This window comes from Sturnus vulgaris, chromosome 7 (genome assembly GCF_052056855.1).
Source record: "Sturnus vulgaris isolate bStuVul1 chromosome 7, bStuVul1.hap1, whole genome shotgun sequence".
NCBI lineage: Eukaryota > Metazoa > Chordata > Aves > Passeriformes > Sturnidae > Sturnus > Sturnus vulgaris.
The window spans coordinates 25,163,799-25,186,535 of NC_142249.1; the positions used below are offsets into that span (position 1 = coordinate 25,163,799).

The 22,737-nt window shown below is 37.9% G+C and overlaps 1 protein-coding gene across 1 annotated transcript in view; it reads left to right on the forward strand.

Moving 5' to 3' along the window:
* Positions 1–22,737, forward strand: part of ITGB6 (integrin subunit beta 6) — a 47,109-nt gene that overhangs the window by 18,858 nt on the left and 5,514 nt on the right. The window contains exons 5-14 of the mRNA XM_014880898.2: positions 567–813; positions 1,727–1,892; positions 2,415–2,576; positions 3,317–3,412; positions 8,178–8,267; positions 12,805–12,939; positions 13,149–13,566; positions 14,021–14,243; positions 16,767–16,864; positions 20,508–20,627. Coding sequence (XP_014736384.1) covers positions 567–813; positions 1,727–1,892; positions 2,415–2,576; positions 3,317–3,412; positions 8,178–8,267; positions 12,805–12,939; positions 13,149–13,566; positions 14,021–14,243; positions 16,767–16,864; positions 20,508–20,627 — 1,755 coding nt within the window. The remainder of the gene's footprint in view (positions 1–566; positions 814–1,726; positions 1,893–2,414; positions 2,577–3,316; positions 3,413–8,177; positions 8,268–12,804; positions 12,940–13,148; positions 13,567–14,020; positions 14,244–16,766; positions 16,865–20,507; positions 20,628–22,737) is intronic.

The window sequence follows — 22,737 nt, forward strand, 5'->3', positions numbered from 1 at the left end:
GAGGATGTACAAGGTACCAGTGACATTTATGGTAGCATTCCAGAACTATCTTGGGTCTTCTAGATGTGAATTTTTTTCTGGAGAAAATTTGGAATAAAAAAAGTAAGATACATCCAGTTAGGTCCAGTCATAGTGTTGGAACTGGGAATAAAATCTTTGTGTACACTTTGACTTTCTTTAAATTTTTAAAGGATATGGTAGGACCCCAAAATGCTGCCTCTAGTTTTAATCAGCTTCATATCTACATTTTCTAAAGCTGCATACGGCGGAAGGGTTTTTTTCATAATTTTTCAAATTATTGCAATCAGTTTTAATCCTGTGCTTATGGCATTACTGAATAACTGTTTAGAAGACAACCCAAACATTAGAACTACTTTTAATTTTTCAGACCCTTATTTGAGATTTTTTTTGTTGACAGACAATTTTTGAAGTTTTTTTGTTGATGCTACTGGTAGTCTAAAATACCAGATAATTGTCACCATAGAGAAGTTTATCAAGAAATTGACATTGCTCGTTTTTTGCACAGAAGTGCTCATATGTATCCCACTTTTCCCTGACCTCAATAGGACATGAAGAAACAATACAGATCAAGGTTCGCCAGACTGAAGATTATCCAATTGACCTCTACTACCTCATGGATCTTTCAGCTTCCATGGATGATGATCTGAATACAATCAAAGAACTGGGTTCCACTCTTTCCAAAGAGATGTCAAAACTGACAAGCAACTTTAGACTGGGGTTTGGATCTTTTGTTGAAAAACCAGTTTCACCATTCATCAAAACTACAGCTGCAGAAATAAACAACCCTTGCAGGTAGGCAGGGAAAGCCCCAATATTTGTTTGCATGCCAACACTGTCATAATATTAATCTTTAGGCTAAAATTAATTTCAACAGCTTCACTGGAAACTCTCCTCTTCCAGATATAAATGAGTCAGCTTGTGGAACAAGATTTGGCTCTTTTAGTTTCACCTTCTGATCATTATTCTGTTGCATCTTACATTATTAGGATTGAGGAATCTGGGAGTGAGTCTGCTTTTTATCTTTTGCTGCTAGTTACAAATGTGCTTAATATGTTAACAAAAAGGTATGCAGCATGTAGTTTAGTATTTTTCTATAATTTCTTTCATTTTCTAGAATACATATATATACACACACATATACATATGTAAATACACACACACATATCCATCCATATATATATATATATATAAAATAATTTTATGAGCTATACTAAGGAGTTGCCAACTCAAACCCAACCCAGAATACCAGTTTCATTTAGCCATCTATGCTGTTCTCCTGCTTTATTCCCCTCCTTAAGGTGTAGCAGTCTCCCCAGCCCTTGGCTAACCTGTGTAGGGGAGAAGCTGGGGCTCTGGAACCTGGAGCAGGACTGCAGCACCTTGCTGGTTGTCTTTGAATTAAGGAGCTACAGATGCCAATATGCTTCCAAATATGAGGTTAAGGCACAGCAGGGTCATGGCAAGGGCTGCACGTTGGTAACTGGCTGAATTTCTCTACTCTAGGAGGGGTTTCCCAGCCTTTGTACAGATTTTTTCCATTGCCCAAGTCACTGGATGCTCTTTAATTATCTTAGGTTTTTCATGGAATCTTCTAGGTACGGGTAAGAGACAGAAGACCAAAACTAATCCAGGCAGGCCTCTGAAGTAGCCATTCCAGTGATTTTTCACTCTCTATTATCTATAAGCTATCTTATTTTTTTTGCAGAAGTGTACCATACGAGTGCTTACCCACCTTTGGATATAAAAATGTTTTGCCACTAACAAATGATGCTGAAAAATTCAATGAAATTGTGAAAGGACAGCGAATTTCTGCTAATATAGACACTCCAGAAGGAGGATTTGATGCAATTATGCAGGCAGCTGTTTGCAAGGTAATTGAAACTTCTAGGTATAATATTATTCCATATATTATATATTCTAGTATTATATGTTGGTATTTCAAAGTGACAGATTACTTTTCAAAAAATTTTAACACAAACCAAGAGCCTCATTAAATTTGTGTGAAAATACTTTTGGCTATACAAGTAAAACATGCACATTGCTGTATTTTAGTCTAAGTTTCCTTTTAATTGCTAGGGACAAATAAGCCCAAATATGGGTATAATTACTGGGTCTGTTATTTTGTTTGAATTTTTTTATTAACAATGTTTAGAGTAGTAAGCAGATTGACATGAACATGGCCAACCCATGTTATTAAACACAGGGATGGGGAAACAAAATGTTAGCCAAAGACAATGGAATGAACATCACATCTTAGGAGATGTGCTGTCTTCGATAATTCCTTGAGAATTATGCTATTAATTTATTTTGAGATGCCATTCTCCAAATAGTTTGCAGGTTTTGTATGTTGTGATTCAATGTAGTTTGCTAAACTGATTTGTTTTATATGACAGGAAAAAATTGGATGGAGGAATGATTCTCTACATTTGCTGGTGTTTGTGAGTGACGCTGATTCCCATTTTGGGATGGACAGTAAACTGGCAGGAATTGTTATTCCTAATGATGGGAATTGTCATTTGGACCACAATAATGAATATTCCATGTCAACTGTTCTGGTAATTACCTACAATTTTTGTACACTCTCACATTCTGGAAATTTAAGGACTAACACAAACAACTTAGAAAATTAGTGAATTACACTTTTAGCACTGAAATGTGTAAAAGCTGGGGAATCCAGATATTTCACCTAATCTATTTTATTTGTAACTACACTTTTCAGTAAAGAACAGTATTTGTAAGGAATTAGGATAGATTATAACTAAGAAAAAAGAAAGAACAAATACAATTTCTACAACAGGAAAACCTATGGAATTAGACTTAATAGTATTTCCTTCTGCAGGGAAGGCAAGATTTTCTTTAATTATGTTCCCTGAAAGGGTGTGAATTCAGGACCAGTTCAGGAATTTGCAGAACACTGTTTCTGTATGAGAACTTACCAGCTTAAGATTCAGTGTTCAAAAATACTGAATATATACTCTATGGTGTTCATTGCAGGAAAAATACCATTGTTCTAGTGCAGTGTTGTTCTTTGGATTAAACATGTACATATAACACAGATGCTACTGAGCCAGAGCCCCCACCATGGAATCTGGCTCTGTACTTTTCACAGAGGAGTTTCCTTAAAAACAAAGTGAGAAATTATATGTGCTATCTTTTATTTTGTGTACATGTATTCCTTATAATACAAAGAGAACAAATTGCTCATTATGATCACTTGAATGTGTCTTTCATGGGACACAGGAACTGAAAGCACATGAGAAACAGATTGATGTGCCTCTCTTTTGTTTGTTTGCAGGAGTATCCCACAATTGGACAATTAATTGACAAACTCGTGCAAAACAATATTCTATTAATTTTTGCTGTAACAAAGGAGCAAGTTCACATATATGAGGTGAGCAAACTAAAATGTTCAGTTAGGCAATGTTTGTTTTAAAGTTCAGCTTTTTTTACTGCTGATACAGTAATTCTAGTACTAAGGAGAGATATTTATATGATAAAAATAACTAGGAAATTGTGTATCAGAGGAAAGCCCTTCTGCTTAAGTGCTTCTTCGTGTATTGTTTTTGGTGTTCTAAAGTAACTTTAAAATCAGATTTCAAGTTGAATCATATTAATCCTTTAAGTCAAGGATTGACAAACTATGCATTGCTAAACTGTTCAATGTAATCATTGTGCTTAGCCTTTTGTATTTTATAAGGCTAGAGGAGAGCTGAACCTTTTATTTTTATAAAACAAGAATGTACCTGAAACATGCAGTTATCTTCAGGCTCAGCTCTGAGATCTTGGGTGGGCTTTTGGGGGGGTTTTTTGGGTGTTTTTTTTTGTTTGTTTGTTTGATTGGGTTTTGGGGGGGTTTGTTTTTTGTATTTTTGTTTGTTTGTTTGTTTGTTTGTTGGTTTGTTTTCTGTGACTCTTTCAATTCTTATTTCATTTTCTGTCCAGTCCTGCTCCTGGGAAAAAAATCTTCACACACCGAAAAAGATTCTAGATAAGAGTTCAAAGTGGGCAATAAGGGATTTTGCAGCCTAAGCTTGGCTGCCTGGCTACACCCTGCTGTGTGAAAGGGGTCAAGCAGAGAGAAATTGGTCCAAATTTATTCAGGTTGGTTGAGAGGAAGCCAATAAGGATGATCCTGCTGATATAATAAGACTGGCTTTCTGAAGGAGAAGCCTTTGCAAAACATTCTGTAACCAGAAGTACAGTAATGAGGAGAGGTGCTCCTCTGCTGTGATTACCACATGGAAAATAGGAAAGAAAGAGCAGAGAAAAAGAGAGAGCAGCTGAGTCCTTGAGGTAGTCACCAGTAGGATGGTTTTCTATTTCTGACCTCCATGTAACCCAGGGAAGACCCCCCAGTACTTCTGCAACTGATTCCAGGGGGGAGTTTTGAGTAAGACTGATGCTCCAGCTGTGTGACAAAAGTGACAAGAGTCACAAATTGCATAAACTGGTTGTCAGATTACAGCCTTCACAAGGGAAGGAGCACTCTGTGTCTTGAAGCACTGACTGCCTTGCTTTTTTAAAGACTGTATTGAATACTTAGCTGGATCATGAAAATTTAGATTAATAAGACTAGAAGTCAATCACTTACAAATGCAGTGGCTTCAAGACTTAATAGAGATCCAAATAACTGCAGGTGAAATATTTTTCCTTGTAGGTACTTTTTTTAATAGATGCTTCATGAATAAAGGTTGTTCTAGGAAGGTAGTTTGGAAATACTGTTTGATTTACAGAGTCTTTTGTTTGTCCAAAGAAATATTTCTCTTGCTGATGGCACTGTATTTTACCTTGGAAATTGCCTGTGGTCACCCTCGAAGTTGGCCACCAGCATTCTTATCTAAGTGTTTCTATTTCAGTAGCTCAGTGTCTAATGTCAGTATCAAAGTCACCAATAGTCACCCTTTGTGAATGGGGAACACGAAACCAGGGCTTATAGCTAACACAAAATTCAAATCATGGGTAACCCAGCTAGGGAATGGTTTGCTCTTGTTACTTTCTTCGTTAGAAAAAAGAAAGTACAACTACCTTTTAACTTATAGGGTGTATAGTAATCCCACTGAATATAATCTATCTGCTGATTTCATCTTTTAATACTGCTTTCTTCCACTAATATGGATAGTTGTATTTGTTATGGCCTGCCTTTTGTCCTGTAGGTTATGTGGAAAATCAGTCAAAGCAAGTAAGAAAATCATATACAAGTGTCACAGTGTAGTTTTTTCTTTAAAGGATCTGTGTAGGACTTGCAAACAGAGAAATAAATATTGCCATGTTTTCATCTCTGTGATGCAAAATTTTAATATAAATATAAATAACCAATATCTATGCTTAAGAATGTAAAAAGAACAAAGCAAAACAATAAGAATTATTGTTGTGGTAAGGCCCCTGCTCAGGTAGCCTGGAAGTGGTGGCAGAGGACTCTCAAATCTAAAAGTTTTGGTGTTTCACTTCTCTTGAAAAGCTTCAGTGGTGGAGATTCTGTAGTGTCAAAAAACCCTTCCATTCATCCTTTGAGGAGGGAAGACTCTCCCCAAATACCTCATCTCAAATCTACTTGAACTCAGCTTCTAATTACATCAGATACCAATAGTGACTATTGCTATTTATAATTGAATTCTCAGAGACAAGCTTATATTAAAATTACTGTGAGGATTTAGAAAGCACTCTTTAAATAGACTTCATAAATTCCATTAGTCTTAAGGGCAGTGTTCAGACTGTCAAATATATATTTTGTATTTCTAGCCCTGTATAATCCCCAACAATTTAGCCCAAAATAATTCAGTCATGTAATATTCCTGATCCCCTTCAACTGAATTTTCAGTTTATCCACTTATATATGTATTATTATTGAACACAAATATTAGGGGCGGCACAAGCACAGAACACCTATGCTTGCAGAAGAGCTGGTCTTGCTTTTGATCCTCCCATGCACCTAAAAAGCTATGGCACAGTAACCTCAAGAGATCATTTAGATCTGATGCACAAGAAGAGAGAAAATTCTTTACACTGAGCCCTGATAATTTGACATTATTTTTAAAAAGGATTTTTTTATTAAAAAATGGTATTTTATAATATATTCATCTAGCATCATTAATCTTAGCTGAGTCTTGCCAAAGCAGCAGGGGATGTTTTCATTCTGTAAAAGCTATTCACTCAAAAAGCATCTGTGAATTTGGCAATAATAATTATATTTTAACAAATCCTACGTTGGTATAAAAGAAAACACTGGTCTTTAAGCTTTCATGAAGTAGTTGCTACTACTGATGATATTATTTGTTTTCAAGCAGAATTCTTTAAAAAAGTATTCAAACTTAGATAAGGGAAAGACTCCATCTTTAGTCCTGACTAAGCAGCATTTCTTTTGAAACAAAAATTACTCTTTTTTGGATGAATTATTTCTTTTTATATCACAGGAGAAATAGCTTGAAAATTAGGGTTTCAGGCTGCACTGCTGAAAACTGAACTAAAAATACTCTAGTCTCCACACTCATACAGAATTTCAAATTACTTTTATATATTTGGTGTGGCACATTATTAATAATGAAAACTCTTCTATCGTTTACACTGCTAAAATATAGCAAATATATAATTGTCACAATTGTATAATTGTGAGCTCAAATATATAATTGTCAAATTTCTTTTACATGAATCAGGGTATCTCTATAAAATGGCAATTCAATTTTTAATGAATATTTGCCAAAGGACTAAATTCCGTGGTGCCCTTTGGATGTTCTGCAACAGTAGCACCCCAATAACATCCATCTGCTCAGCTTGGCAATGGATGATCAGAAATATTTGCTAAGAGGTGAAGTTTAACCAATGGACTGGAGACACACATTCAGCCTGGGTTTGAAATGCCATCCTTGTATCACCATGCAGAAAATTTTTGTTCATAGAGGAGAGATCAACCAAAGTGTTCAGAGCAGCCTATCCCTGCTGTTTGTTTTGCATACCACAGATTAAAGGAGACTTTATTTTAAATTCCGGGTCTGTCATCTTTTCTCTCAAAAGGTCCACATGTACGAAACAGAGAGTTTCATTATTCCAAGAATCCTTGAGAGGGCACTAATCACAGGAGGAGTCAGGAATGTAAAGTCACCAGCTGTAACATAGAATGCAGTTAATCCCACTGATTTACAATAGCACGAGAAATCTAATGAATGATAACTATTCCATACATAATATATAAAGCAATCACAGAGCTTTTGGGGATATGAAGGATAAGAAGGATATAAGAGTATCACATTACTCATGTTTATTAATAGTTTTTTTATATCTTTCTTTTATCCAAAATAACAGCATTGATATGATAATTATAAAGGAAAACTAGTGCTACAATGCTTTTTTTAAAATGATGAACACATTGTTTTCCAAAGGCATGGATTAAAGCAATGGAAGTTTATGTAGTTAGCAATCAGGCAAGACAAATTTTAATTCACCATATTTAAAATCTAGCTGTCAGGTTTCATGTTAGTGTCACAGTGCAATTTAATGCAAAAAGAAAAGAAAACTTATCACTGAAATAAATTGCTAAATTGGCACTGTATTATTCATAGAAATTCTACATACAATCCATGAGAGCCACAGAGCACTGAAATACCTGTGCAAACATAAAAAAGTGACTGCAGTTGCTGAATGGAGAGTCCAAGACTCTTAAGCAGTGCAACAACAGTAGAACAGCTGCATCTGTTTCTGGATATTTTTATTAAAGAGAATAAAACTGTTGATAAAACATATCTTCCCTCTAAATTTGAAGAATTAGAGCTTGAAGAAAACTATAGTATCAAACATTTAATCATATAGATGTGATTTAACAATATATGTTCAATGAATTTTAAATGAAACCAGCTCTTCTCTATCTGACTTTTTCATTAAAACACCTGCAGTGGAGCCCGCAAGAATCCTTGAAAATGTTACTGTCATTTATTTCAATTGACTACTTGGTTTTGTTGCCCTTCATTTTTGTTTTGTTTTGGTTTTTTTGTTGTTGTTTTGTTGGGGGTTTTTTGTTTGTTTGTAGTTTTTTGGTTTGGAGGTTTGGGGTTTTTTTTGTTTGTTTGTTTGTTTATTTCTTTCTTTGAGTTTGGGGTTTTATTTTATGGTAGGTCCTTCTTACCTAGGCTTTTGTTGTTCTTTAAATTAATTTTTTATATTTCCAGAATTATGCAAAGCTTATTCCTGGTGCTACTGTTGGACAACTACAAAAGGATTCTGGAAATATTCTCCAGCTGATCATTGCTGCATATCAGGTAAGATGGTAACAATGCAGTTTCTTCCTTCATGTTTACGTGATCAACATTGGTTTGCTGTTTGGTAAAAAGAAGTGTCTTTGATTCCTTTTATGAACTGATTACATCATTTTTTATGTTAGGTGCTGACCTTAATAGGAAAAGTGTTCACTCTGAGGATTAAGAAGCAAAATTCCTATAACCTTCTGTCAATTCTTAGTTCTGCTGGAATGCTGAGTTTAAATCAGTGTCATCTGCATTGCCTTCTTCATATTCCTATATTTTGCACCTACTCTTAAGCCTTCTTTAATATTCAGGTCTCTCAGTTCCACATCTCAACAGGGACTCGACTGTCTCCCTGTTGGTAGCTGCCACCAGAGCAGACTAACAATTGCTTTGCAGGAATATCTGGGGGAAAAAAACCCCACAGTTCTGTGCTCAGTGCTCTTCTCTGCTTTAGCAATTTGATGCTGCCTCTGTGAGGCTGCTCTGAGGTTTTCAAAAACAGGAATATAGGAGCCAACATGGGTTTGTTTAGGTAATGCCAGGACTTGTATGGGTTTGTTTAAGTAATGCAAAGAAATACTGCAATGGTGTCAGAACTGCTCTTCAGAGCTTTGTTTGTAAAATGCATCTTGGGTGCCTAGTTCTCTTCTGCCAGAGGAATGTTTTTAAGCAGTTGTGCAAATATTTGCACAAATATATTCATTTACAAATATGCTGATATTCCATAGATTTCTCTGTTCTCTCTCAGCCCATTTTTATTAAAACCTGCTCTACCAGTTTTCTACAATGGCAAATAACTTTGCAAATAACTTCTCTTTCTTTCCTTACTTATTTTTCTGCTCTTCCTTCTATCACCTGAATAAGATAGTCATCACTGTGCCAAAATTACTTTGTTCTTAGTGATAGGAAGGAAACCAAATTCTTTTAACTCTTATAAAAACAATGAAGGCAATAAAATTGCTGAATTATGACTTTTTAAAATGAAATGCAACACACCAGGAGATTCTCCATCTTATGAAAAATTATATAAGGAGAGAACTTCAGGGTCAATCTTGGGAGTGTACAAATTGTAATAAAGATGAGGAAATTTTCTTATGAGCAAAGTTATTGCTAAACTGAATGGCAACAGAATTTCACTTCTGGATTCCAACCTGCTGCTAGTCACATCTGGTTCCTATCAGCATTTCTTCAAGCTGGCAGTCTAATGTACAGACACAGGTTCCTACATTTAACAGCTAAAATACCATTTTGTTGTCAGTAAATAATGGAAAAACACAAAAAAATTGTTCCAGTGCTCTGTCCTGGTGCTTTTGCTGTAACATAAGTGTGGAATAATGCCTCACTGGAATATTGAAAATGTGAAGACTGAATCCTTGCCTCTTCTCCTCAGCATCTGCTCATGTTCTTATGGCCTATATTTTTTTCCTGCTCTCCTTTTTGAACCTCCTGATATTTTTGACCTCTGTTGCCTTCTATGACAAGAAGGGATTCAGTTCCACTATGTCAAGGCAAAATTTTCTTATTCCTGTTTTAACCTACCTCTTATGCTTTAAATTTTCACTGAGTGCACCTTAGCTCCCGAGTTGTAGGGTTTGGTGAATAACAGTTCTGCATTCACCTTATCTTTTTGTCTTCATAATTTCATTATATTATGTCACTGAGACACCTTCCACATCACTAATTTTCTCTCCAAATTAGAGCCCAAGTCTTTTAAGACTCTCCTTGGCTGCTCCATTCCCTTGGTAACTTTATCTGACCATCTCTTTACCCTCCCTGACTCTCATGAGTGCCTCCTGAGATGTGGAGCCCACAAGAGCTTGCAGTACACAGTGCAGGGCACACTAAGGCTTACACAAAGGCACAGTTATGTCCTCTGCCTTGCCTCAGCCTCCTGGTTCTGTTGGCTTTTTAGCTGCAGGTCCTGAGCTGTTTGGGCTGATCCTGTTTCCATCTGTTCCATGGGCATGGTTTGGAGGGAGCTCTGAGCTCTGTGCTTGCTGCACTGCAGCAGTGGCAGGGAGGAGGCTGCAGGAGGGCTGCTCCTGCCTTTGGGCTGTAACTTGTCACAACCTCATCCAGGCACAGCATGTCTGGACCATGCACCAGAGCTGCACGTTCGTTCTTAAAATCCCACATTTCTTTCAAGATGTAAGAATTGTGCAAGCAGCAACGTATCGCACTCAAAATTTCCCAAAGTTCAATTTATTACACTTAACCTTAAAGGTTAACAACCCTATTGTTTTGTGATTGAAAAATCTTCCAAGCAGGAAGCACTAAGAAACTAAAATTTGATAGGAGTAAAGGTATCTGAATTTTTTTTGACTGTGAAGAAGGAAATGACAGGAGATCTACAGTTGAAAATCACATGCAAAACAGAACTAATGCTACTTTTGTTAGAAACTTTTCATTATAATCTCAGAAATGTAAGTCAATGTTCTGTGTCTCTGCTCCTTCGCTCACAAGAAAAGGAATAAATAACTTTTTGCCCCCTGGGAGTAGAGTTAGGCTAAATCTTTTAACATTTTTGAAGTGTTTTGGAGTGTTTACTTGCTGTGCAAACACAAGGTTTGCTAATGCCATTCACCATGTGTTGCCATGTAAAATCTTCAGAGAGGAAGTAAGCAAGCTAAGAAAGTCTGAGCTGTCAAAATATTTGTTGCAAGGAGTTCTCATGTTCTTTCCAAGCATGGTTCATTCTCCTCTGTAAGCATATTTCTGCCTGCTTTGTTTAGCATTGAATTCTGCCCAACTTTGTGTTGCAGAGCTGTAGGCTAAAATGCTTTGTGACAGATAGCAGGCCATTTGATTAAAGCCATTCCAAGAATTTAAAATTTCAGAAAAATTACCCTTTTTCCCCCCCATTTTTTAGTCCCTGCACTTACGCAAAAACGAGAACAAAGAAATAATGTATTAGAAAGGACACAAAAGGCATGAGCATTTAGCACTTATTTTTCTGTTGCTTCATTCAGAAAATTTTTTGAACTACAAACGTTTCTCTGTGAATGGCTTAAAGCTGCTATTTGCTATTAACTGTCTGCTATCTGTCCTCAAACTCTGACCAGACAGCTTAGTAGTTTTAAATCATTAGTAGTGCTTACAGATATTAGGATCTCAAACCCTCGATTTTATCATACTTTGTGTTCACTTTCAGTGCTGTAAGAAGCATAATTTGATCTGTCACAACAGCAGGCACAAAGAATCAAAGGATCCAGTATAGATTTCAGAATTCAAAGTATTGCAATTTGGTGTTCAGCAGGATTTAGTTTTCTCTCACAGTTACACTCTGTTTGCACCTTGCAATTTTGCAGCTGGTAGAAGAGGGACTACAGGTGATATTTCCTGTAACATAAACACAGGCCCACAGTCGCAGCTTTGCCTACAGATTTGCTGTTTTGGGTCCTTTTGGGAGAGCCCAGCTATGGCAAACAAATTATTATCGACAACTCTGCATTTTTCAATAGCGACACGAGCACCTACCTCCAAATCAAAGGGAAATGGAAATTTGAACATATCCAAAGTTATCAACACTACAAACCTGATCCCAGAGCACAGTTTTACAACCCTAAGACAAATATCACAGGAATCCAGAACATGTACGTAGGACAGGGAGTTGTCTGTGCAGGTTTATACCTATTCTGTTTTTACTTTGATTTACCCCACCAGACCTTTACTCCAGTGAGTCATCCTGCTGCCTTTAAAAGAATGACTCACTGAAGTAAGGTGAGCAAGTTCCCTGTGTTCTGATTGAAGGGCAGGGGGTATTTTGCAAGTAATTAAACTTCCATGAGCATAAAGTCAAGTCAGTGAGGTGTTTTCTCAGCAGTTGCTGAGGTACTTTTGAAAAGTTTCCATTTAATGGATCCACAGACCAATGAAGTCATAGGGAATTTCCCCTTGGCCTGTGATAGGCTTTGGATTAAGATTGTGTAAGCAAAGTTGCTATAAAATATTTTAAAGGCTTTAAATATAGATACCTAGTAAGAGCGGTTTCAGAAAGACGGTTTGTGACTTACAAAATGCAAGTTTGATCGAATTGATTTAAATAATGGGGATGTGTTGAGTGCAGGTTAAAATAGCACAAACAGCTCATGAAGCAGGAATTTCCATTGTGAGAAGAAAGAAAGGGAGGGAGCAATATTGACACAGTTTGGCTAATCAGGAAAAGCCCAGACCTAACAATGCAATCAGGGATGCAAATCAACCCCTCAGAACTTTCAGACCTAAAAGAAAAGCTGCATCAGTCAGCAGAGTTATGAAAGGTGATTTAATAAACCACTGAATTTGTTCTCCTGGAAGGGCAGGAAATAAGCCCTGTGATAGAAGATATTAAAGTGATACTACTTTCCACTGAAAGCTGGGTCTCTCGGCATTTGCTTCAGTTTGCTCGTTCCCCATTTTTCTTGCAATAGAGGGCTCTGTAAACAAAGTGCCAAAGCAGGAGTGTGCTCCTGTGTAAGTCAGGATAAATTACAGTCCCTGTTACACGGACAGGGAGCAGTGGCAGCATGTGGCAGTGTTATCACTCCATTCATCTCACGCTTTTTTCTTGAAGGAGCTGAGGTCTGAGGTTGAATTGGAGATTCTGGGAGAGACAGAAGGGCTCAACCTGTCCTTCACGGCCATCTGTAACAATGGGACCTTTTCTCCACGTCAGAGGAAATGCTCTCGTGTGAAAGTGGGGGATACAGTAAGTGAAAAGCATATTCCCCAAACACGGTAAAGTTCATATAATTTAGGACACCAAGGCAGAGTTTGCTCTTTATTAAATGAACTTCTCCAAACAAGTCACCGAAAAGCAGGCAGTATCTACAACCCTCTTGCTCTATCTTCTGTATGCTCTTCCTGAGCACCCTGCAGAGTTCCCTGTGCTCCCAGCAGCCCTGTTCTCTCTTCCAGGTCTCTTTCAACGTGACCGTAAGTCTCTCTTCTTGTGAAAAAACCAGAAGGCTTATCAAGATAAAACCCGTGGGGCTCAGTGACGTGCTGGAGATGGAGATCGATGCCCTGTGCAGCTGTAGCTGTCAGGCCAAGGCGGAGAAGGAGAGCCCCAAGTGCAGCCAAGGGCAGGGCTCGCTGGAGTGCGGGGTGTGCGTGTGCAGCCCCGGCTTCGTGGGGCCGCGCTGCGAGTGCCACGAGAGCTCGCTGGGGGCCAGCTCCTGCCGGGGCCCGGCCGAGCGCAGCTCCTGCAGCGGCCGGGGCGAGTGCCTGTGCGGCCGGTGCCTGTGCCACCCGTCCCCCTACGGAAAGGTGTACGGGCCCCGCTGCGAGTGCAATGACTTCTCCTGCGTCAGGCACCGAGGGCTGCAGTGTGCAGGTACGGTCCCTCGGTGCTGGGCTAGGGTGAGCTTTGTGGGCTCACCTCCGGCCGGGAGCTCGGGAATTTGTGTTTTCGTCATATATTCAGTTGTAGTCAATTCCCTATAAAGAATTGCTGCTAGTTATGAATGGTCTTTAGACTTAAAATAGTTTCGGCTGTGCCATTGTAAATCAGAAGTATTTACAAATTAGGTTGTGCACTGCCAGGAGACAAGATCTGCACGGAGGACTCCAGTAAAGAGAATGGAGCTGCACTGGCTTACAGCCAGTCTAAGCAAAAATCTCATCCTCTGGCTTAAAACTGAAGATTCTGGGAGAGAAAGAAAAATGTTTGGAAGAAGAGTTAGAGAGAGCAAAATATTTTCTGTTAAAAAAAATAATTTTAAAGATCATCCTTCAGATTCTTTTTGAATTATAGTGACTGATTTGAAGTATAATAAATATTTTTCCAGGCAATGGTGACTGTGACTGTGGGGAATGCAGGTGCCACAGTGGATGGACTGGTGAATACTGTAATTGCACAACTGATACCAGCACCTGCATTGCTGAGGATGGGACGCTGTGCAGTGGGAGAGGTGAATGCATCTGTGGGACATGTGCTTGCACCCATCCAGGGGCTTCGGGCCAAATGTGTGAAAAATGCCCTCTCTGCGGTGACCCCTGCAGTTCCAGATGGTAATGTACTGTCTTTAAACCTCTGGTGTTTATATCATCCAGCTATCTATTTCCTACACTGCCTCAGCAGTGTGTTTACTGCCATGTGTGTAAATTAGATTTACAGACCAGAACCCAAGAGCTTCTTTGTCCTTGGAGGTGGGTAGTCACAACTCATACATCAACCATTCATGAGCATTACTCTTGTACAAAAGGACTTTATGTGAAACAATTAAGTCAACTTCAAGCAGCACAGGTAAAACTTTACACTTCCACTGCTGTCCCTGGCTGTACAACTAATCAGAATGGTGGCCTTGTCTGACACTTATATGGCCTTACAGAAACATCTGGCATTTGTATTACCATTCTTATACATACGAATGAGTAATGTCATGTTGTCCACTCAAGCTTCACACATTCGCAAATTCATAGTCCAAATTCAGTTAAGCTTGGCTAAATTAAAGAGGTGTAAGTATATATAATAAATAATATTAATATTTTATAATAATATTATTTAACTATAATAAGCTAGATAATAGTCTGGGAATGAATAAGTGGGTAGCTGTATGTCGTGTAGAAGTTGATGATAAATTCATTGTAAATGGTGAAATGTCTTCTGTCCACTGAGCATACTCAATTTATGTAGCTTTCCTGCTGTGATGTAAGGTATCTGCTATGGTGCATGACAGGAAAAGCAACCAAAAATACACAGGTTGTGAAGGTGACCACTCTAACTACACCATTGCTCATACTTACATGAGCTCTTGTAGGGCTACAGTTCAAATGGAGCAGTCTTCAGAAAAATTTAAGCTAGAAGTTGGGTTAGACTTCACAGAACACACATTATTAATGGCCCTGGCTTTGCTTTCTGAGTGCTGAGCAGTTTAGGTTTCATGGTTCATGATGATGGCCTGTCTCCTTATTCAGAGTTGAGGTCCATTTCTCTCCAACACTCTATTTTCATACAGTATATCTGAGTGAAAAGCTATTCTATGATGTGATTAATTCATTGATCTCTTTTGGTTAGTGCTAAATTTGCCCTAAGAAAACTGAGCCTCTCAGTATGTTCAAAGAGAATTTCTGCATGCAGCTGACCTAAACAAAAAGGACAATGCTGCTGCTTTCCTCTGCCTGATCTGGCAAAGAATAAGAAATATAAAGTTACATTACAGGCATTACACCAACCCGTTTAAACATGTATATTGTATGCAGTGGTGGATCTTTTCTTTCTGTTTCAGTGTCTACCCTTGCTGAAATGCAGGGCACAAAAAGCCAAAAGAGAGAGAACACTGGGAATACCTGTGTAGGTAACTGAGAGAGCTGAAAGACCAGGTCAGATGGGGTGGAGATCAATGACAAGGCAGCTGAGAAAGAGTATAGCATGAGAAACATGGTGAATATGACAAAACCACCACCAACACTGAATTTATCTCCATGAGATAGAGGCTATCCCATTACCCACTCACTTTTACTATTCACCATTTCCAGAGCCAGGGATAAGGTCACCTCCATCCCCTGCAGATAAACTCAGCAGCCTCAGCTTATTCCCATGGATATATGTAACTCAGTGCAACAGGAGATAGCCAAGAGGGGTTTTGATGTTTTGTTGCAGTTCTCCTTTTTCCTTTCCTTTTTCCTCTCCTCTTCTCTGCTCTCTTCTCCTCTGCTTTCTTTCCTTTTTTTTTAATGAAGTCAGTCCTTCAGGATTCTTCTCAGAGTCTCAGCACTCAATTTGGCTGAAGCTATTTATGAAAAATCAGCAAACACATTTTCCATCAGAAATGGTCATATATGAATTCTCTTCATTGTTTAATTTTTCATTATTAAATCCTGGATTTATTAAAATCCTCATTGAATTTACAGGGAGATTTCTAAAGGAATTGGCCTATACTCTGTGTTTTTAAATAATATTTCAATCATTCCACTGCTGAATAAAAAAATGATCTTCCTGTAAGTTTCATTAGTATAATTAGGATCTAAGTAATTTCTGAGACAAGTGATCATATTCAAGAGACAACTGTTGAGACACCTGGAAAGCGTTTTAATGCATTATTCAATAGACTTGCAACAAAGGCAGACTCATAGTAGGTGCCTCAGCTTGATCTCTTTGAAGTCAATTTCAGATATTGTTCATCTGATATGAATTCCTTCAGCTGGTATTTAGTGTGAGAATATTTAATGTTCAGAATATTTATTTTTTTAAATTTTTGAAGATGAATGTTACATGTGAGTAACCACATGTCTTTGATAGACCTCCATGAATAATGTTGCCTGAGGTTCTGTCTGGTAGCTAACAAACTTGGAGAGAATAGAGGACAAGACAGAGCTTATTCACAATACCTTTATTCAGGTTGGGGTTTTTTTTGTTTGGTTTTGTTAGAATTTTTTTTGGTGGTAGCACCTATCATATTCCTGAGAACTGTATCCATAGCAGAAGACCTTTTATTTGGCTGGTTTTTAAAATGCAGATGCACACATACTGGCTTTTGTATTGTTGCTTTGTGGTAGGCAGAGATTGATGAGCTGCTGAATTATTTTCCACAGGAGCTGTGTGGAATGTCACTTGGCTTCTGATGACAAGTCACTGGGAGATTGCAGTGAAAAATGCAAATTGGTTGATGCAACTATCAGCATGGCAAAGGGTTGGTATACTCAGTCTTCCTATCTTGTGTGTGTATGATTAGCAGAAGTTTCCACTTTCAGTAATTTTATTTTTGAAAGTAGCCTTGTTTTTCTGCTGTGGAATTATATTATGGGTCATAAAGGAATTACTGTCTGTGTATGGTTCTTCTGAGGCAAGTAGGAAATGCAGAACAGGGCTGGTATCACCCTTCCAGGTAATTAACTCACTGGATCATGCCTATTTTCTAAGTAGCTTATGCAGGAAAGTACAGAATTTAATAGATACCAGTCCCTGCAAATCAGTGATAGATGAAAGTTCCTGAGTTTAAGTTATGCCTGTACCATGAGTTCCAGTGGGGCTTCTTCAGCCTTACAAATACAAAACCTGCCTCCAGTCCTTAGGCAGATTCTTGATTACAGCTAGTGACTAAACATAGCCCTTGAACCAGTGGAAAAGACATTTCTGGTATTCTAAAAGGCTAATCACATCTTTCAGCTTTAATTCTAAAGTGCCCAGCATCAATGGAAATTTCTGGAAAAGGAATTAATTTTGTGTAAAATACTACTATCAGGAAAAAAACCCAAGAAACCCCACCAAAATCAGTAAGAACCAAATCAAACCTTTAAATCCAAAAAAGCAATTTACTTTCTGTAAAGGAAGGTGCCTCCTCAGCAGGCAGCCTGGATTTATTCTAGTGGCAATTCTAGTCCCAACCCTGGCACACTTATTTCTGGTTTATATTTTAATTTCTTTAATGCTTCAAGGCTTTAGAGGAAAGAGAAAAGTAAAAGCTCTAGGTTAAATAAAACATTAGCAGTTCAAAAATTTTGTTTCTCTTTTGCATGTGGATGTCGCAATATGATGACTGGAAGTGTGGAGCAACAAAAAAGCTTGGGCTTCATATTTTCCTATTTCCTGGGAGTGCCCATTTTAGGCTGAGTCCTGGCTTTCACCTTTCTGCTTTGGTGCTGGCTTTGCCTGGGGTTTCTTCTCCTGCTCCCCAGCAGCAGGTCAGGCCAGCCCAGGGATGTGCCAGGGCACGGGGTGTCCAGTGGCACTGCAGGTGTGATGGCTTCACTTCACTGGGCTTATCTCCACAGCTGCATCACTTTCAAACTTTTGTTTTCATTCATTTAAATCTTGAACATTTAAATTAGGCGAATTGCCCCTTTGCTACATACGTGCAGGAGGAGCTCTTGTTGCTCTACTCACTACACAGGAGGAACCAAAATTCCATCCCAGCCACAGGGCACCGGGCTGCTCCTGCCACAAGCCCAACAGGGACAGTTATAATTTCCTTCTCCTTGGAGAAGTTTTTCCTACCCCATAGTGCTGATGCCTCACAAATTCCCAGTGCAGCAGCAAAGTGGGTACTGGAGGCTGAATAAACCTCTATATCAGTGCTGCTCTGTTATGAGTCAAAGTGAGGTGAACTCTGCTCAAAAAAAAACATTTTGTTGAGCAAAACGCAAACAAGAAAGGGCATAATGACATTTAAATTTACAGTCAACATTTTTGTTGTTGAATCTTTTATAAATGTATCTGCTAGGAAACAGTCTTTCATGCTTTGAGTCTCCTGCTTGCCACTGTTACCTGATTCCTCCTCCAGTGTGACTGTAGTTACTTAAAATACAATTTAAATTACCAGAATTAAGCTGCAGAAGAGTGTGACAATTCACTGCAGAATGCAGAAAATTGCACAGATGTAAATTACAGGAATTTACCTACCTAGGCAAATTTTTGTGCTGGTGAACTGCAAATAACATATGCAATAGTCTCTCTTTAGTGATATCTCATTCTTAAAATAACATCAGAGAAATAAAAATGCTAACCATAAGCTGGATTCTGAATAGCTTTTTTGCTTTCATTTCTACATTATTGGACATAATCAGTATTCCGCACCCCTCGCTTTCAAATTACGACATTAAATAAAAAACTACCATGTAAAAATAACAAATACATATGCAGTTACTGCCTTCTGGATGATATCCTATCATATATAACTATCCTTTTCCCTTTTTTTTCTCTTTGTAAGCAAGTTAATATTCTGAATCTGCTTGCTCGAAAGAGTTGGGAAAGTACAAATATTGCAAAACTTTTGACAGTGTTACTGGAACTGTGACGTGCCAACAAGAGCCATAAGTCTGCAGTTCGTGGCCCTTCTAACAAAAGCCAGTCTTGTTAAATCAGCAGATTTGCCTTAGTAGATAACACATTCCTCTGCCACCAAGGACCAGCAACAGGCTAAATACAAGGCTCAAATCAAGAGCTGGTTTGCATTAAAATCCAGGCAGCTGGGGTTCTCTTTTTATAACAAGTCTCTACAGAAAAGGACTGGAGGGTAGTTAATAGGTCCATATTTTCTATGATGCTTAATAGTATTTTCTATAAGATCAAATCTTATGATAATAAGCAAAATGGGGAAGAAAAAATAGAGTGAGCACTTTTTTTCTTAAATGTAGTGTAGGTTTCTTTAAAATGCTCTCTTCTTGTCTGATAGCTATTCAATTACTCTTCATATTAGAGGACTTTAAGATTTTTAGCACAATTGCTTATGAAATTTCAGTATGAGTTTTGAAGGGGTATAAAATAACAGCCAGTGACAATTATTTTAAAGAAATGTTTGAGAAGCCTACTGTTTTTATTCCTTCTAAAAAATAAATCCTAAGAAGTTTGACTAAAATATATTGAAAAGCATACCTAGATTTCCAGTGATACTCAAATCACGGGCTGTGTTTTATGAAGACATAAACATTCAGCCCCCACAGGTATTATTGCACACAGGTATAAATTATTTTTTCTCTATAAAATATTATAGTTACACTCCGAATTATGACATTTTTGGTTCTGCACTTGTACTCTCACTTTTTTATTGTCTTATTTGCTTTACATTGTCCCTCAAAGTCAGCTTCCTTCTGTCTCTCTGTTCCCTTTGAATGAATTTTTCTCAGCTCCCCAGTTAGAAATAACCTGGAAGGAGAAAATGGATTAAATTTTTGTGCAATTGACTGTAAGTGGAGGGATAATAAATGGGGTCAGGCTGTCATCTCAGGTCACTTCATTTGCTTCATCCAGAATCCCATGACAAAAACCCCAGAATGGCAGTTTTCTGTTATTAATCTTTATTTAGTCTTGTAACAGTACTGGACACACAGTGACCTTGGAGGGGCCTATTGTGTAGGAAATGAATAGCAGCCCTTTTAACAGCATCCATAGCTGCTTGATGTATGTGTATCTACTTCTGAAACATGATCCAGAGGTGGCAGGAGTAGCTGCAAACCAAAGGAACATACTTTCTCCCATAATTTGGGGCTATTACATTTCCTGGACAGCTGCCAGTTAAGAGTCTTGGAAGTACTTCCAATTCATTGAAATTCACAGTACATTAAAGTTACAAGGTGCACTAGATGGTCAGTGCAGATTGACAACATCTGGATCAGTTCTTCAGAAATATAAGTGAAAAATCAGAATCTAAACAAAATTGGGATTGGAAGAAAAGCCATTAAATTTAGTAGAAATTCTGATAGTATTTCTCCTTTTGTCTTTCACTCTTTACCATCTGCAGACAAGGCTATGACAAACATGATGCCAGTAGTCTCTCTGGTTATTAAAGGTTAAATTTCATTTGATCTGATGAATTACTTTTTTCCTTCCCTCTGCAGATTATTCAGAGGATAAATCCATTTCCTGCTCTTTGCAGGGGGAAAATGAATGTGTAACCACATTTCTACTGGCTGTGGATGAACAGGGAAGGACAGTCATTCACAGCATAGAACGGAAAGGTAAGCAGGGAATATTGGTTTTTGTAGGTGAAATCTGATTAAAAACCACAGACAGGGTTAGCAATCTAGAAGCAGAGCTCTTTGAAGCAGCACATCACCTCCTTGTGTTTGTAGCTCATCTCTGCCCAGCCAAAGAGCTCCTCAAGTACTTATTTAATGCAGTGGTGACATAAATACTTGGCCTCATGAAAAATGGGCAAAATGATCCTTGGGCTGTAAGAATAAGTTAATTTTTTCAAAAGCTTGTGCAGTTCTAAGAGGATGATTCCAAACATCATTTGCATTATATATATTATATATATAATATATTATATATATATATATAAACCATAATTCACTTTGAAATTACATATACTTCATAGATGGACAAATGTTCAAATGACTCTAATTCCGTACACCTGATGAAATTCTAAAATATAAATATAATTATTTTTACTGTTGCAGTATCATAGAATCATAGAATGGTTTGGGTTGGAAAGGACATTAAAGTTTAGTTAGTTCCAACCCCTCTGCCACAGGCAGGGATGCCACTCTCAGAGCCCATCCAACCTGACCTTGAGCACTGCCAGAGTTGAGGCATCCACAGCTTCTCTGGGCAGCCTGTTCCAGTGCTGCCCCACCCTCACAGTAGAGAATTTCCTTCTAATCTAAACCTACCCTCTTTCAGTTTAAAGCCATTGCCCCTTGTCCTGTCACTACATGCCCTTGTAAAAAGTCCTTTCCCCAGCTCCCTTGTAGCCCCTTTAGGTACTGGAAGGTACTCCAAGGTCTCCCTGAAGCCTTCTTTTCTCCAGGCTGAACAGCCCCAACCCACTCAGCCCACCCTCGTGTCAGAGTTGTTCCAGCCTCCATTGAGTTTTGAATATTTTGCAAAAACTAAAGGATATAGAACAGGTCTCTTTATGTCCTTCCATTAAACATCAGGTATTCATTTACAGCTGTTTCATTTCTGATTTTTCATTAAATCTCCTAATGGAGAAGGACAGGAGAGAACACAGATGCCACTTTTCAGCAGCCAAATAGTTTTCCAGGGAATAAAGATGTATTTGTACTAAGTATTAGTTATTTTTTAGGCAAAGCCATGCAGTTTGTAACTTCCTTGTGTTTCCACAAATGGGGTTTATTTTGTTAAGTCTTTGTGCAGCCTTTCTCTAAAAAATATGTGAGAATAAAACTGATTTTACTGCACAAAAAAAAGCAGCTCCTGCCATAAGAACGTAAGTCTGGTTTTGTATAGGTTTCTAGTACAGCAAAGGTGCTTGTGTACTAAAGAATCACACCTCTTAAAGTACACCCAAAGATTCAAGAATTTAGAGGTAAGATTTAATCTTTATTAAATGTTTTATTATGCATTTAAAGTAGATTTGAACCCCCCCCCAAAAAAAAAAAAAAAAAAAAAAAAAGAAGAAGAAGAAGAAGAAGGAGAAGAAGAAGAAGAAGAAGAAGAAGAAGAAGAAGAAGAAGAAGAAGAAGAAGAAATGTCTTACAGAAGTACAGAAGGCACAGTTCATTGACCTCTATGCAATGGCCCTTCCAGAACACTACAATAACCAGTTTTACTGTCATCTGCTATTCTGCTCCTGGACCTTAAAATGGGAACTGGGATGAGACCTCTAGAAATACGATTTCATCATGGAACCGAAGTCAATATGGCACCAGTAGCCAGAACCCCAGCCCACTGTTCAAACCAGAGCTCCTCAGAATTAGTTAAGCAAGCAAAAACAGAATGTGAAATGCAATCATGTAAGAGCAACCAGACAGAAATGAATTTTTTAATGTTCTGAAACCATGGTTCAGCAGAAAATTTAGTAAAATAGTAGTGTTCACCAACTTCTAATATTAAAAGAATCAAACTTCTTTGGGTTTTGGTGAAGCAAAAATTTCAGTTTTAATTCTGCCTCTCTGAAATATTTTATCATAAAATTGATTGCAGAACTTGAAAAGCAAAATTCCTTCCAATTGCCCAGTCCTACATTTTCAACAAATTTGAAGGAATTTTTTCCTCATTGTTTTCATGAGAGAAATGTTTCCTCTATTTTATCAAATCATTGGTGGCTTTACCCTGACATAGATCTCACTAGAATCTTTTCTTCTGCAACCCACTGAATAT